Below are 14,002 nucleotides of genomic sequence, written 5' to 3' on the forward strand. Positions count from 1 at the left end.
TTGTAGCTTTTGGTGAAGGCCCTAGAGTATCTGCTTATGGCCTGACAACATGGGGATTCTCTGGGACAAGGCAAGAGGACCCAAGCTGTGTTCAAATGAGACCCAGAGATCCCAGTGCAAAGGGACACCTTTGGTAAAACTGGCCACTTTGGGTCATATAGATCCCAAGAGAAATCATGCCTGACTTCCTAAAATCAAAACCATAGGGATTTATCAAGGAGAAACCCTGTTTAATTGGCCTATAGATGAGGATGCAATCTAAGGCATGACTCTGGAGCTGAATGAGTCCAAGTGATGGGCCAAAAAGGTGAACCGGTCCAAACATGGCAGGACCAAGAAGGAACAAGGTAGGAGAGGGCAGAGGGGTGGAGGGCAGAGAGGTGGAGGGGAGGAGTGCCTGCATGGCCATGGGATTGTTCTTCTTCATTCCCTTTCTCAACTGCACCCAGCAGCAGTGGTTTTTGCTAGGCCTTTTGAAGACAGCAGGAATCTGGGAGAAGGAACATCATCATCTTTCACAGCATGGAAACATCAATCTTATTCCAGAGAAGGGAAGAAGTCCCCAAAGGTATGTCTGGTTTAACAGTTTCTCAAGTGGGCCAGGAAGTTCTTATTCATGTTCTGGGCTCAATAGTGATGCTTTGATTTCACTTGCTATTTTATTTTTAGTTTTGTCTCTAACATCTGGAGCAAGGATCAGAAGACCTGAGTTCCAGATTTATTCTGTGACTCAATCACTTCTTCAATCACTGAGGGACATGGTGTGATGTTCTTTGCTCTGAGCTTCTGCTTCTTAATCTAAAAAGACAGGTGGTTGTTCTGGGTGATCAAAATCTCTTCTTGCTCTGTGTATCTTAGAATCCATGAAATTATGTCTCTTTGCATCTATGATAACAAATCAAAATATGAATCACAATTTTCTTACAGGGTTGCTGAGGTTAAAGCCATGAAAGCCTGGGAACAAATCTCCCCAGGGAAGGTTTGAGCAAGCATTAACTCTTTCTTCTGCAAGTTCCCCCATTCATTGCTAGGGTGTTGTCTGATAGCCACCATGCACAGTTGACTTTCCTTGGGAAATCATGAGTTCTTTATTCTTGCTACTTGGCTTTATCTCCTACACATCATCCAGATGGTGCAACATCTGGTACTATATGTCCAATGGAATTGCCACAACTCAGCCACTGAGATCCAACATTCCTGCCTCTCTTCATTCCAATATTCCTACTCTTCTTTATTGTGGTAGACAAGAGTAAGCATTTTTATTTGCAGAGATGTAGTTATTTAAAAAGCAATTATGAAAGCATTTGATTTAATAATTAAGATTGTATCTCCACCATTCTTTTTTCTGAAAAAAGAATTTGGTGTAAATTTAGAGTTCATAAGCAACATCAAAGACTGAGACAATGAAGTCCATGCATACCGTAAAAAATAACATAAATAATAGTCCCTAGTATGCGTCAGTCATTGTACTAGGGGTTTTGTGTGTACATTGATTGTCTCACTTGAAAATCAAAACATGGCAGAAAAGTCAAATGCTTTTGAATGTGCTGAAACTCAAATTTTCTTCCAGGTCATCTCTGTATGATTCCTGTCTCTTTTACTTACACTGCCATTACTGGCTTCTAAAACCACTAAAGCTATGCAGACAGCCTGGTCCTAACATGTTCTAAACTGGGCATTAGTGAGGGGCTGCCTGCTGGCTTGTTTAGGGGCCAGTTGGCTCAGTTTGGAATGGTATAATATCAGCAACAATAGCGTTGGGTTGATTTGAATATAAACAATTTAGACTTAAAAAGTTCATTCTGAAAAACAAGCCTTCAAGGACAAGTGAGGACATGAAGCAAATTCCTAAGGATGCCTGGGGTTCAGGAAGCAAAGAAGAATCTTTGGTTATTCATGAAAACCAAATACCAGCTATGTGGCATCTTCTGGGAAAGCACAGGGGTGGGAGAATCCTGGGGTGTGTTTGGCAGCACTGTCCAAAGTACAGTTGACTTCTTAGGCTGCTGAACAAATTTCTTCTCTTGCCCCAGGAGAATTTGATCTGCAGGTTTCCATAAGTAAAGTAACATCTTTCTCTTGAAATAGGTGCTGTGTCATAGTCTGTATCATAAGCTTCTCTTGGTCAACATGATGAAATGAAAGTAGCTCAGCTCCTTGCCTGGTCTCAATCTTAGTAGGGATTAGGAGAGAAGAAAGCTGGTTTCTCCAACAATCTTCCTCAGATTCCCTAGAATCCCCTTTTTTTTGCACAGCTTCTCTGGAGCTATGAAGTTCAAAGCATTGAATCCAAACTCGAAGTCCCCATTCAACCCACTCAGCCTTGACTGGGCTGATTGGATCATTGCCATTTTGATGTAGAATCTTTGCTCTCATTTTCATGTTCAATTTTCTATAGTTTCCAAGCTAGGAAGCATTTCTGTCTGTATAGAGTTGTTTGCAGGGATGAAATCAGGTATTTTATTTTCCTGGTAGACATAGTTGGAAGGGACCTCTGATATTTGAGACCTCTAGATTCCTAGTATTTTGTTGGCAGAAACTGTGGTTTTCTTATCTCTGAATTTCCAGTGCACTGCACAGTTCTGGGCATATATTGGTGCTTAATAAACCTTGTTAAATGAATAAACAAATGACTTTTTCTTTATTACACCCCCATTTCAGTAGCATGGAATTATGAGAATTATTTTGCCAAATTATGAGTAGGTCCTGTTATATTAGGTTTTTCTACAGGAAATTATTCTTTTAAACTACAGTGTCTAGGAACTACCTTGCACAAAATAGACACAGGAAGCATAATCATTGATTAATTAGTTCATTTTTAACCTATACACCTTGGGGTTATCTGGTTATGTTTTCATGAAAACTAGGGCTTTGTAATATCAATGTCATGTCTAATAAGCCTAAATTCCCAGTTCTAAAAACAAAGTTATTCAATAGCACTTTCTCACTTTGATGTGTTTTTCTTTTCCTGAAATAAATTTTTTCTTAAGCTTTTGATATTTGCTTTTGTGCTGACATTTGATAGTCAAAACTCAAACTTGATCTCAAGTACTTCTTTCTCAGCTCAATAGGATCATGTTTCGCCTAACATTTGTGAAGTTGATTTATCTCATTCATTTTGATCTTGCTAAAATATGATCTTTAAAATTTTTCATGTCACATTGTGACCCGGAAAGACCAAATACATACATGGGATCAGAGTTTTACCTGATAATATCATTCCTAGTTTGATGATGGAATTAATTTGTCAATATTTCATGGAGTTCTGCTGAAATGATTGCAATTTCTTGGGCAAGTTTCAGAACGACTAGTATATCTGTGGTCATGTCATCTTGGGTCATGTTGTTAACCAGTTCCATTGGATTATCACGCTGTTCCTTTGTCTGATGAAAGGATCTTTGTGAAAGCACACACTGTTTCTTCCCATAACTCACATTCAATTCCAGACCCTGAATTTCTGCTTGCTCACTGTGAGCCATGTTGTTGCGATTGTCTATGCGTAGGCAACTTGAGCAGGTTTGGTTTGCCTTTCTGGAATGTATTTTTTGGGGAACAAAAGGAGAATATCAAAGCAGAGTTATTCCAGAAGATCATTTTTCTCTTTTCCTTTTTGTTTTCTTAAATGGGGAAAAAACAGCTCTTAAGGTACTTATTATTTATTCATTCATAAAACATGTATTTTGTCTATGTCTATACTGATAAAGACAACTTACTAGATGTTAGATGATCAATACTTCCCTACTACTGATCAATACAAACCCAATCTCTGCTGTCCTGGTCTTATGACCCAGCAGGGAAGCTAGACCGCCTGCCTATGGTTTAGGAAATAATACAAGCTCCAACCCTTTCTAGGTTATTGAAAGAACCTAAGGTAGTTCCTCCAATTTTGGATCAATGGTAAATACTTTAAGCTAGAATTCCATTGAGTTGCTGGAAAATGCATCTATTTGTAAAATACTTAAGATAGTAAATTCTTCAAGAATATTAATAAGTTAAAAAAATTAACTGGCGCATCTGTGGAGAGTATGAGTCACTCTCCTTTATTGTTGGTTTCCAGTAACTCGTGTACATAAAGAAGAGCATAGTAACATGTTGGCTGTTAGGCAGGTGATCATCTCAAGTGAAAGATTCCAGGAAGATCAGGATTCAATAATCAAGCCCTCAGGAAGAGGCATAGGGTTTCTTAGGTTGTAATCCCCAGTGGCACTTTCAGCCATATTGAAGGAGTGGGGAAAAGGCCCAAATAACCCATGCCCTTTGTCCTTCAGATTGCCAGCAAGTCAAATGGAAACCCATAGGGCACGGGCTTCATGTCTGATGCATTGAGCATTCTGGTGTATTTCCCATCTCAGACTTCAAGATCTACACCCATCCATTTGTGGGGCTCTCAATAAAAAACACCCTTCTGCCACTCACAATGTCTGCGCTTGGCCTGGGACTTCGGGCTTTGGTTCTAAGTTCCTAAAGTCAGGGGTCAAGCTCTAATCATTACTGTATTCTGAGCTTTTTGTACAGTAACTGTTGACATGTGAGTTGAAAGGAACCTATCTCTGAGGAAGTGATTCCTGTCTCCAACATACTGCCAGACTCTTGTATTAGGAAATGATGAAACCATCAACCAAACGTCTGCCATAGCTACTGTGGCTCTTGACAAGACTGTGAGGGAGAATAGCAGTGTCAGCTGCATACAGACATTTGTTTAGGTCAGCTGGCTTATCTTGATTGTCACCATGGCAACTATCCACAACCAGTGCCTAGGTGTGTGAGAAGAGTGATACAATAATACTGTGGTGTGGTCATTTAGCTAATTCAGTCTAAGCCTAACAGAAACCTTTTCCATCAAAGTTTTTCAGAGCATAACAACATCTCATAAGAGGCCAGAGGATGGCTTGTGCTTAATATCACACCTGTACAGTAGGGCAGTGCTTCCCAGCCTGTCTGCTTAAATTTTAGCTTGTCTTATGGTTACATATGGTTTTAGTATTTTCATTTTAAAAATCCATAAATTTGGAAAAGTAAAATTGGATGGTTCCGGAAATTTTGCCTGTTTGCACATCCATAAATGTAGCTTGCTTGTATTATTTTTTTCTAGATCTAAAACGCATTGCATCAAGCAAGCATGTTTTGCAATAAAAGTGGAAATCCCCCTCCTGCTGGATAAACTGAGTGCTTTCCACGCTACACAAAATCATATATCTTGACACAATCACTAGGATGCATTATGTAAATGGAAGAGTGGTGTGGTGAGGGGAAACAAGGGCGGGGAGGGTGAGCAGACCTGACTTTTGAGTCCTGGTCCTCTATGGGACAACTGAGTGACTCTGGGTGTGTCACTTTACCTGAGCCTAAGATTCTTCGTTTATAAAAGGAAGTCCTTGGACTAGGTAATTTCTGTGTGCCTTCTTGACTTTAATTTCTATTTTAGATGGATATTTTGTACTTCAGTATCATGGGAAGAAATGGGAGTTGGAACTTCATTTGAAAGGCACTGAACTTAGCTCCTGCCCAGAGGGGCATTTCACTTCTGATAAATTCCATTGTCCTTGGCTACATAAATTGGAAACTATTTTAACTTTGTGTGTGTGTGTGTGTGTGTGTGTGTGTGTGTGTGTTTTCTCCCTGCCAATTCATAACTCATCAGAAATGTTACACTTGGGATTACCACAACTTTTTACAGATAAGGAAACTGAGGCATGATACTAAATAACATCAGACCACATGAGGTCTTTTTGAGAGCTTTTAAAAGGTTTTGCCTTAAGTATTTCTTTAAATTCTTTGTTTTAGAGACACAATGACTATCTCGTTCCTTTCCTAATGTTAGCTTAGTAGGCAGCCCCACTGATACACAATGTGGTTTTGTTGGGAAAATTATTTCCTTGCTTTCAAAAACAGTTAATTGCTGGAGGGTTTTACACAAGAGGGCAGTGATCCTAGAAATAACTTAAACTACTTTCTTTGCTTACCAAACCAAAACCCAAACCAGCCAACCAAACAGACAAATAGCATGGCTCATCAGTAATTTCTCCCTGTACTGGTCCAATCGTGATTAAAAGTAAGAACGGCAGATAAATGTGTATCCTAGAAGAGATTAGCGGAACCATTTATATAGTGTAAAGTCATGCAAACCATGCTGAAAAGGAAGCACTTTGTTGTGGTGACATGGGGAGGAAGAGGCTGTAGGAAGCCCCTGCCTGGGTGGGGCCACCACGCACACACATGCATTTGATGCAGCCATTGGTGTCCCCGCTGGTAAGCGTCGGGTGTGAGAGTAAGTGAACTATACAAAGTCTGTCTACATTACAAGGAAGGGTCAGCCAGTGACCTCTTTTAAGTGGGCTTGTTGGAAGGTGTCCATACTGAATCAGAAATCCCATCCCCTGTGGACGACAGAGGCATGGAGCCGCTGGGCGTGAAGGGGTCAGTGTCTGTGTCCGTCTCACCCTCGGCGAGGTACCGCTTCTCCCTCATCCAGCTCGACCCCCCATTGGGGCCAAACACATAATCATCTCTGTCCTGGGAGATGCTGAAGCCACTCGGAGACCTCTCCAGCTCCTCGTGGTTGACCGACATCAGGGACAGAGGTGTGTCGCTGTCTCGCGTGATGCTACGTCTCTGCCGAGGGGAGATTCGGTCCGAGTAGGGGCCCTGCAGGTCAGCCTGGGAGTGGCAGCTCACTCGGGAGTCGAGAAGAGTCAAGATAGGCAGGACTGTGGGCCTCTCCACAAACGTTGTTGCCGAGGAAGGAGGAGTTGCCTGAACCTTTCCAGAACTGGGTCCCCCTCGGGGCAGGTTCACAGGGTCATGTGCAAAAAACCCATAGGGGCTGACTTTGTCAACGGGCACCTGGTGGAAGCTGTAGGGTGGTTCCGGGGGGCCTGTCTCAGAATAGTTGCAGATGATGGTTTTCAAATCGGAATACCTGTTTTCCTCTTTCTTCTCTGCTTCAGCTGGCGAGGAGGTGCCCTTGGTTGGGTAATACTCCGTGACTTGCACCTGCAACCGTTCCATGTGTTGCATGTGCATATCCACGAGGAAGTCCAGCTTCTTCCCCATGTCCTGAACCTGGAAATTCAAAGGAGCTGTGAATGACCACTTTCTCTGAGGGTGGGGATCATTGCTATTGGTTGGGAGGAAATATTCTTTTTTTTTTTTTTTTTTTTGAGACAGAGTCTCAGTCTGTCACCCAGGCTGGAGTGCAGTGGCGCGATCTGGGCTTACTGCAACTTCCGCCCGCCGGGTTCAAGCAATTCTCTGCCTCAGCCTCCCAAGTAGCTGGGATTACAGGCACCCGCCACCATGCCAGGCTAATGTTTGTATTATTAGTAGAGACAGAGTTTCACCATCTTGGCCAGGCTGGTCTTGAACTCACCTCGTGATCCACCTGCCTCGGCCTCCCAAAGGGCTAGGATTACAGGCATGAGCCACCGTGCCTGACCGGGAGGAAATATTCTAATACTGAATTTACTTTTCAGAAGGGAAGATAATTCTTGCAACTCTTAATAATAAAAACAGCTAATAATTTATTTTGTGCCTCCTACTTCCAAGCCTTGCACACCAGGTATTAGTGTTAATCTAGAGAAAAACTAGGCAAGGTCTTCTAGGAAGCAAAGGTGGAAAGCAGAGAGATGCTTTGAAGTGTTACAGGCCTGCTGTGTCCCCTAGAGGAGGAAGTGGCCTTGCTAATGTTGCCTGGGTCAAGGAGCAAGAGTTCTCAATTTAGGAACATTTCCTTAGACAGAAGCATGTGGGCTGTTAGTCTATGTTTCTTCTACATGGTGATTTAAGCCCTAAAAATACAAGGGTAGTGGTTAGCAAGAACTGAGCTTCTCAGAACTGAAGACCCTACCTAGCAGCTTGCTCTTGCCTGCCTAAGTTGGTACCTTACTTGAACTTTTGTGAATGAATATACATGAGTGTGTGTGCACATGTATGTGATGTTCTTGCTTTGACAATTCACGACTCACCAGGAAACACTGTCTTCAGGTGTATCATCCCATTTTACAGGTGAGGATATGAGCACCATGATCAGCAGATGCCAGGATGGCATCTGAGCCTCAATAATAACGGACCCTTTTAGAAAAGTTACAATCTGACTCTGTTTTATGCACTTTATTGACTTATGTGAATTTTATGACAATCCCCCAAGATGGATACTATTATTATCTCTATTTCACAGGCAGGAGAACAGACACTGAGAAATAAAGCAGAGTGGAAATTATAAATTAAAATTTAAAATGAAAACAAAATTCTTGATATAACAAACAGGAATAATTCAGATTTGCTTCTACCTCTCCTGCACAGGTCCCATTTAGGATTTTGAATAAAACGAAAGGATTAATATGATCCTTGAAAAACTGGCAGTACCATTTATCTAATGTAGAGTAAGGCAGATGATGCTAGATTATGAGCTCTTTGCTATGAAAGCAAGAGTGAGCTGCATGGTGCTGTGAGTGAGCGGGTTTCTCGTTCCACCTTGAATGGATCTCACCTGTAGCCTGCCCTCCTCCCAGCCTCTTCACACAGGCCACCCACTGCCTGGACATTGAGAAATGGAGGACACACAACATGTGGTGGCAGGTCACTAACATTTCCTAAGGGGTCACCATGAAATGCATTATAATTGTAGCTACTATCAAGTGTTCACTGTGTGCCCACTAATATTATGGGTAATTTTCATGTATCAACTCAATCCTCACAGCAACCTAATAGGGTATTATAATCCCCATACTACAGATGAGGAAAACTGAGGCTCAGAACAATTAATTAACTTGCATGTGATCACTCAGTAAATGCTGAAATCAGTGATTTGATTTCCACATCTTTTTTGAATGGTAGGTAGTAGTACTCAAGTATCTTATCTCCCTTTGAAAAACAATGGTGGGGACTGGGCACAGTGGCTCATGCCTGCAATCCCAGCACTTTGGGAGGCCAAGGCGGGCAGATCACCTGAGGTCAGGAGTTCGAGACCAGCCTGGCCAACATGGTGAAACCCCATCTCTACTAAAAATACAAAAATTAGCTGGGCATGGTGGCAGGTGCCTGTAATCTCAGCTCCTCAGGAGGCTGAGGCAGTAGAATCACTTGAACCCGGGAGGTAGAGGTTGCAGTGAGTCGTGATCGCGCCATTGCATTCCAGCCTGGGCAACAGAGTGAAACTTTGTCTAAAAAAAAAAAAAGAAAGAAAGAAAGAGAGAAAAAAGAAATAGCATTTGAAAATAAATTTTACAGATCTGGTTTTTGGTGAGAGGAAGAAAAGACTTACCTGTCTTTCAACTTTAACAAACTTCCCCATCATGCTTTGGTCTTCGATTTCTGATGTGGATGGTCTGGCTACATATGGTTCATTCCTAAGAAGAAGCAAACACTTCTATAAGATCATTATATCTATTTTTGCTATGCAGGGTAATTTCGGCTAGGCAGGCCATGGCCAACAAAGCCATCGTTCTCACCCTCACACTTGTGTGGCATAAAAGAGCACCATTCAACTCTGGAGGCATATGTGAGTCAGAAAAAGTCAGAGTTTTTCTGCATTCAACACTGGTATCTTATGTTTACCTCCACTGTAGGAAAATTTGAAGCCAAATATCAAGCTGCTATTAAGGAGGCTTTGCTTTGTGTTAAATATTATAAAGCACCTAACAGTACCTAGAGTATCTAGTTCCTTTAATTTAAATTCCTTAGCCTTTCATTCTTAGATTTGAGATTTGAGACTTTTACTCTGAGTGTGTGTGTGCAGGTGGAGAAGGGGTCATCTAACATCTGAAATTACTTACAGTGGGTATAAATATTTCATCTGGCCAATTTTAATAAGAATGAAGAATCCCAAATCTTGAACATGATGCAAAAGATGACACTGGTGAGGAATGGAATTGAAATGTGTGCTGAATTTGATTTTTGGTTATCCACAGTTAATATCTGCTTAATTCTGGTTAGTTTGAACATTTTTATGTTTTTTGCAGATCAGAACTTTCAGGGAGTCTAGCTATTTGCTAGAAACCATTCATGCTAGGCACTTTCTCAATAGTTGATTTCTCTCTCTCATAGGCTACTGAATCCTGCTTAGTAGGATAGTCTTTGGCTGAGAAGCCTTAAATTTTAAAAAGACATCAAAAATTGGTGGCCCATGTGCTAAATCCAGCCGGCTAGTGTTTTCTTTGGCCTGCACGGGGTTTTAAAACATGTAAGCCATCTCAAAAATTGAGAATTTCATGTAAAAGCTGGATATTCTGTTTTCTGGAAACAGAGGATCCACATCCCTAAAAGAAGGTAGGGCCCTCATTCCTAAAAGAAGGTAGGGCCCTCATTCCTAGAAGAAGGTAGGGCCTTCATTCCTAAAAGAAGGTAGGACCTTCATTCCTACCTCCTTTAGATAGGGCATGTGTTCTCCAGGTGCCCACAGTCCCATCACTCCCTATTCTATCCCCAGGGCTGAGGTTAAATATTAAAATATTAAATTGCTTTGTATCATCATGTTAATGCTCTTGATTCTTTTTTTTTTTTTTTTTTTTTTTTTGAGACGGAGTCTCACTCTGTCACCATGCTGGAATGCAGTGGCACGATCTCAGCTCACTGCAACCTCCGACTCCCTGGTTCAAGCGATTCTCCTGCCTCAGCCTCCCAAGTAGCTAGGATTACAGGCATGCACCACCACGCCCAGCTAATTTTTGTATTTTTAGTAGAGATGGGGTTTCACTATGTTGGCCAGGCTTGTCTTGAGCTCCTGACCTTGTGATCCACCCGCCTCAGTCTCCTGAAGTGCTGGGATTACAGGCGTAAGCCACCACGCCCGGCCTCTTGATTCTTTTATAAGTGGAAGGTTCGTAATATTTCTTAAGCCTAACTCCCTCACTCATTGTGTTACCTGCCTTGAAGACATTTGGGAATAAAGAGATGTAAATTTAGGCAGTGGATTTTCTAAAGAACATCTTATTCAAAATTTTGAAGCTTTGGAAGGAGGAGAGCTGCTCTGTTAAGGGACAAAGCTCTCTGTGTTACAATGTTGTCAGGGGGCTGATATCTGAGTGTCTTCTCTGGCTTTGTCCTGGGAGGGGTATCAATCAACTCAAAGGTAATTATGCAGGATGGAGAATGCTCTGGGTTCTGCTGATGTGAAGTTTTCTTCCTGTTTCAATAAAGTTCATAACTCTCCTCTGTTTTGTAACAGGGAAACAGGTGGGGCTATTTTCATTTTCAAAAGTTATAGGAAGAAATATCATCCACATGGTCTGGGAAGAGGAGTGAGAAGATTTTTGTACAGAAACCTTCAAATGGCCACCAACTGAAACAAGCTTCAAACTGTTTCTTCATTTTACTTAGGAGAGTGACAACTTGACCCACATAAAGGACCCCAGCTGAGGTTTGGGGGTGGGGATGCTCTACAAACTTTGCACCCCTGGCCCATCAGTCCATGTCCACTGGCCCCACCTGGGAGATTGCTGGGATGGGAAGGTGAATGCTGACCCTTTCTGAGACTTCTTGTGTTTTGGCGTGGAGGGAGGTCCAGGGGTGAAAATCATATCTATTCTGAAAGAAACAAACAGAGCAGGGATTAAATTATACAGAGCTTTGTTTTGACAGGAAAACAAATCATTCTATTCTCTCTGGAATGAGATAAGGGTTTGGAATACATAAGAGGAGAGGAGATGAGAGGAGAAGAGAGGAGAGGGGAGGAGAGGAGAGGGAAGAGAGAGTGCATACTAGCTACAGAGAGAAAGAAAGAGCCAGACAGAACCTATTACCTCGGTATATTCTTCTGCTTGTTTTTGATCTGGTGATACTGAAAGCATCTTTCTATCCCAGGGGAGAGGGAGGCAGACAAACCACTGAGAGAGGTGACGGCTGCATCTTGTTATTTTTTTTTCATAGGAAATGTCATAGGTGGACTGCAAACCTGCCTTGTCTTCCAATTCTTTTATCCCTTCCAAAAACATCTAGTTAGGGAGCTTTACAGGCAAATCCTAGGCTACATATGCAGCTGCACACATCACTGCTGCTCTGTGGGCATCTCTGGCCAGTAGAAAGATAGATCCAACACCAGCTTCCATTCCTGCTTCTATTTCTGCAGGAGGCACCAGCTCCTTTTTAAATAACTTTTATTTTAGGTTTGGGGGTACAGGTGAAGGTTTGTTACATAGGTAAACATGTGTCATGGGGGTTATCTTTTCTGCTACTCTCCCTCCTACCACGCTACCCCCTCAAGAAGACCCAGAATCTGTTGTTTCCTTCTTTGTGTTCATAAGTTCTTAACATTTAGCTACCACCTGTAAGTAAGAACACGTGATATATGGTTTTCTGTTCCTGTATTAGTTTGTAAGGATAATAGCCTCCAGCTCCCACCGTGTTCCTGCAAAAGACATGATCTTGTTCTTTTTTATGGCTGCATACTCTTCTGTGAGTCATCAGTTCCTGCTCTACGCCTGGACCAATAGGAAAGAAATGTTGCCTATCACGCTATAGGTTGGGACAGGGGTGGGAGGGAAAGCAGGCTTGAAGGCTTATCAGAGGTCCAAGACCATTAAGACTATGCACCCTGAAATAGTCATGGCTCCTTCCGTCTCCTCCTTGGAAACCCAGCTGCTTCTCCACTGACAGCACTTCCTTTCTCTCTTGCCCCGCAAGGTCAGCATGGCTGGGGATATGCAATCAGAGGTCCAGATGTTCACCCTCCAGTCACAAATGCTAGAAACACATTTGCTTAATAAGTAGCAAAAACTATGACACTGTCATAGTCCACTCTATACTTATTAAAATTGGCTGGTATTTTTGGAGTCTGGCATGCATTAGACATCATGCTTCATCCTCATCTCTCAGAGAGCCATACTTGCATAAATAACAGCATGTTAGGCTCAAAATTTGTTCACACATCTATTCATTCAGCAGGCAGCGAGCACTGCCTCTGTGCTTGCCACTATACTAGGAAGTCAAAGTTGATATTCCAGTTAGAGATAAAGAAAGGCCTGCTGGGTGCAGTGGCTGACACCTGTAATACCAGCACTTTGGAAGGCTGAATCACCTGAGGTCAGGAGTTCGAGATCAGCCTGGCCAGCACGGTGAAACCCCATCTCTACCAAAAATAAAAAATTAGTCAGGTATGGTGGCACTCGCCTCTAGTCCCAGCTACTTGGGAAGCTGAGACAGGAGAATCACTTGAACCCCGGAGGCAGAGGTTGCAGTGAGCCGAGATCGCGCCACTGCACTCCAGCCTGGGTGACAGAGTGAGACTCCATCTCAAAAAAAAAGAAAAGAAAAGAAAAAGAAAGGCCATGGAGAATTACACCTCCAACCTGACAGACAGCATCATTAACTTCCAACCCAGTCAGTGTGATGTTCCTGTTCTCTAGCAGGACACTCTAGTGGGACAACATCACTCGGACAGGGAAGCTGAGGCCCAGAGAGGATGTGTGTCCATTGGAAATCTCACACATATCAGAGAGTGAACTGCAATAGGATTCTGGTTTCCTGACTGTTATTCCATGACTATTGACATCATAACTGCCGTTTTTACAAAATGCTTTTTAAAAGGGCATTTTTACACCTTATTAAAGATTTGATACATTTTAAAAGTAGAAAAAAAAAGTCACATATGGAGTCATCATCTCAGTACAGCCACTGCAATCTCTCAGGGGAAGTCCTACTCCTTTTCTCCAGGCCCTGATATGGGAAAGTGTGTGCATGTCCTGTGTATTTCTGAATAAGCATATGTGTGCAAGTGTTTAGAATCATATCATACCTATATATTAGTTAATATCATCACAAGGTCTAGGCAGAGTATATTTATTCTGCGACATATTATATATGACATATAAACATACATATGCAGCTATAGATATATACATATGCATATATATGTGTACACACATGTCTGCATGTATTATTGGTAATTATATCATGCATATATATCCACAAATCACATAATTTAAAAAATCTCATTATATGCTGTTTCTAAATATTATTTTATGGCTGCATAACTTTTTTTTTTTTGAGATGCAGTCTCACTCTGTCG

General features: G+C 41.9%; 1 protein-coding gene and 1 long non-coding RNA gene across 10 annotated transcripts in view; one reads left to right on the forward strand and one right to left on the reverse strand.

Moving 5' to 3' along the window:
* Positions 1–14,002, forward strand: part of LOC129047551 (uncharacterized) — a 46,416-nt gene that overhangs the window by 20,345 nt on the left and 12,069 nt on the right. For 5 of the 8 annotated variants that reach the window (XR_010141332.1, XR_008509310.2, XR_008509308.2 and 2 more), the window contains 2 exons: positions 7–347; positions 453–568. This is a non-coding gene — a long non-coding RNA (uncharacterized LOC129047551). Of the gene's footprint in view, positions 1–6; positions 348–452; positions 569–5,425; positions 6,041–14,002 lie in introns of those variants that run through there. The other 3 variants (XR_010141333.1, XR_010141334.1, XR_008509309.2) reach the window with 2 other exon arrangements.
* The window catches only part of KCNQ3 (potassium voltage-gated channel subfamily Q member 3), a 358,351-nt gene continuing 350,423 nt past the window's right edge, over positions 6,075–14,002 (reverse strand). For both annotated transcript variants that reach the window (XM_009244103.4, XM_063726814.1), the window contains exons 13-15: positions 11,425–11,523; positions 9,263–9,347; positions 6,075–7,062 (exon numbers count right to left, since the gene is read on the reverse strand). In XM_009244103.4, the coding sequence (XP_009242378.3) occupies positions 6,328–7,062; positions 9,263–9,347; positions 11,425–11,523 (919 nt within the window). In that variant the 3' untranslated portion in view covers positions 6,075–6,327. The remainder of the gene's footprint in view (positions 7,063–9,262; positions 9,348–11,424; positions 11,524–14,002) is intronic.

The sequence above is a fragment of the Pongo abelii genome, chromosome 7, assembly GCF_028885655.2.
Source record: "Pongo abelii isolate AG06213 chromosome 7, NHGRI_mPonAbe1-v2.0_pri, whole genome shotgun sequence".
NCBI lineage: Eukaryota > Metazoa > Chordata > Mammalia > Primates > Hominidae > Pongo > Pongo abelii.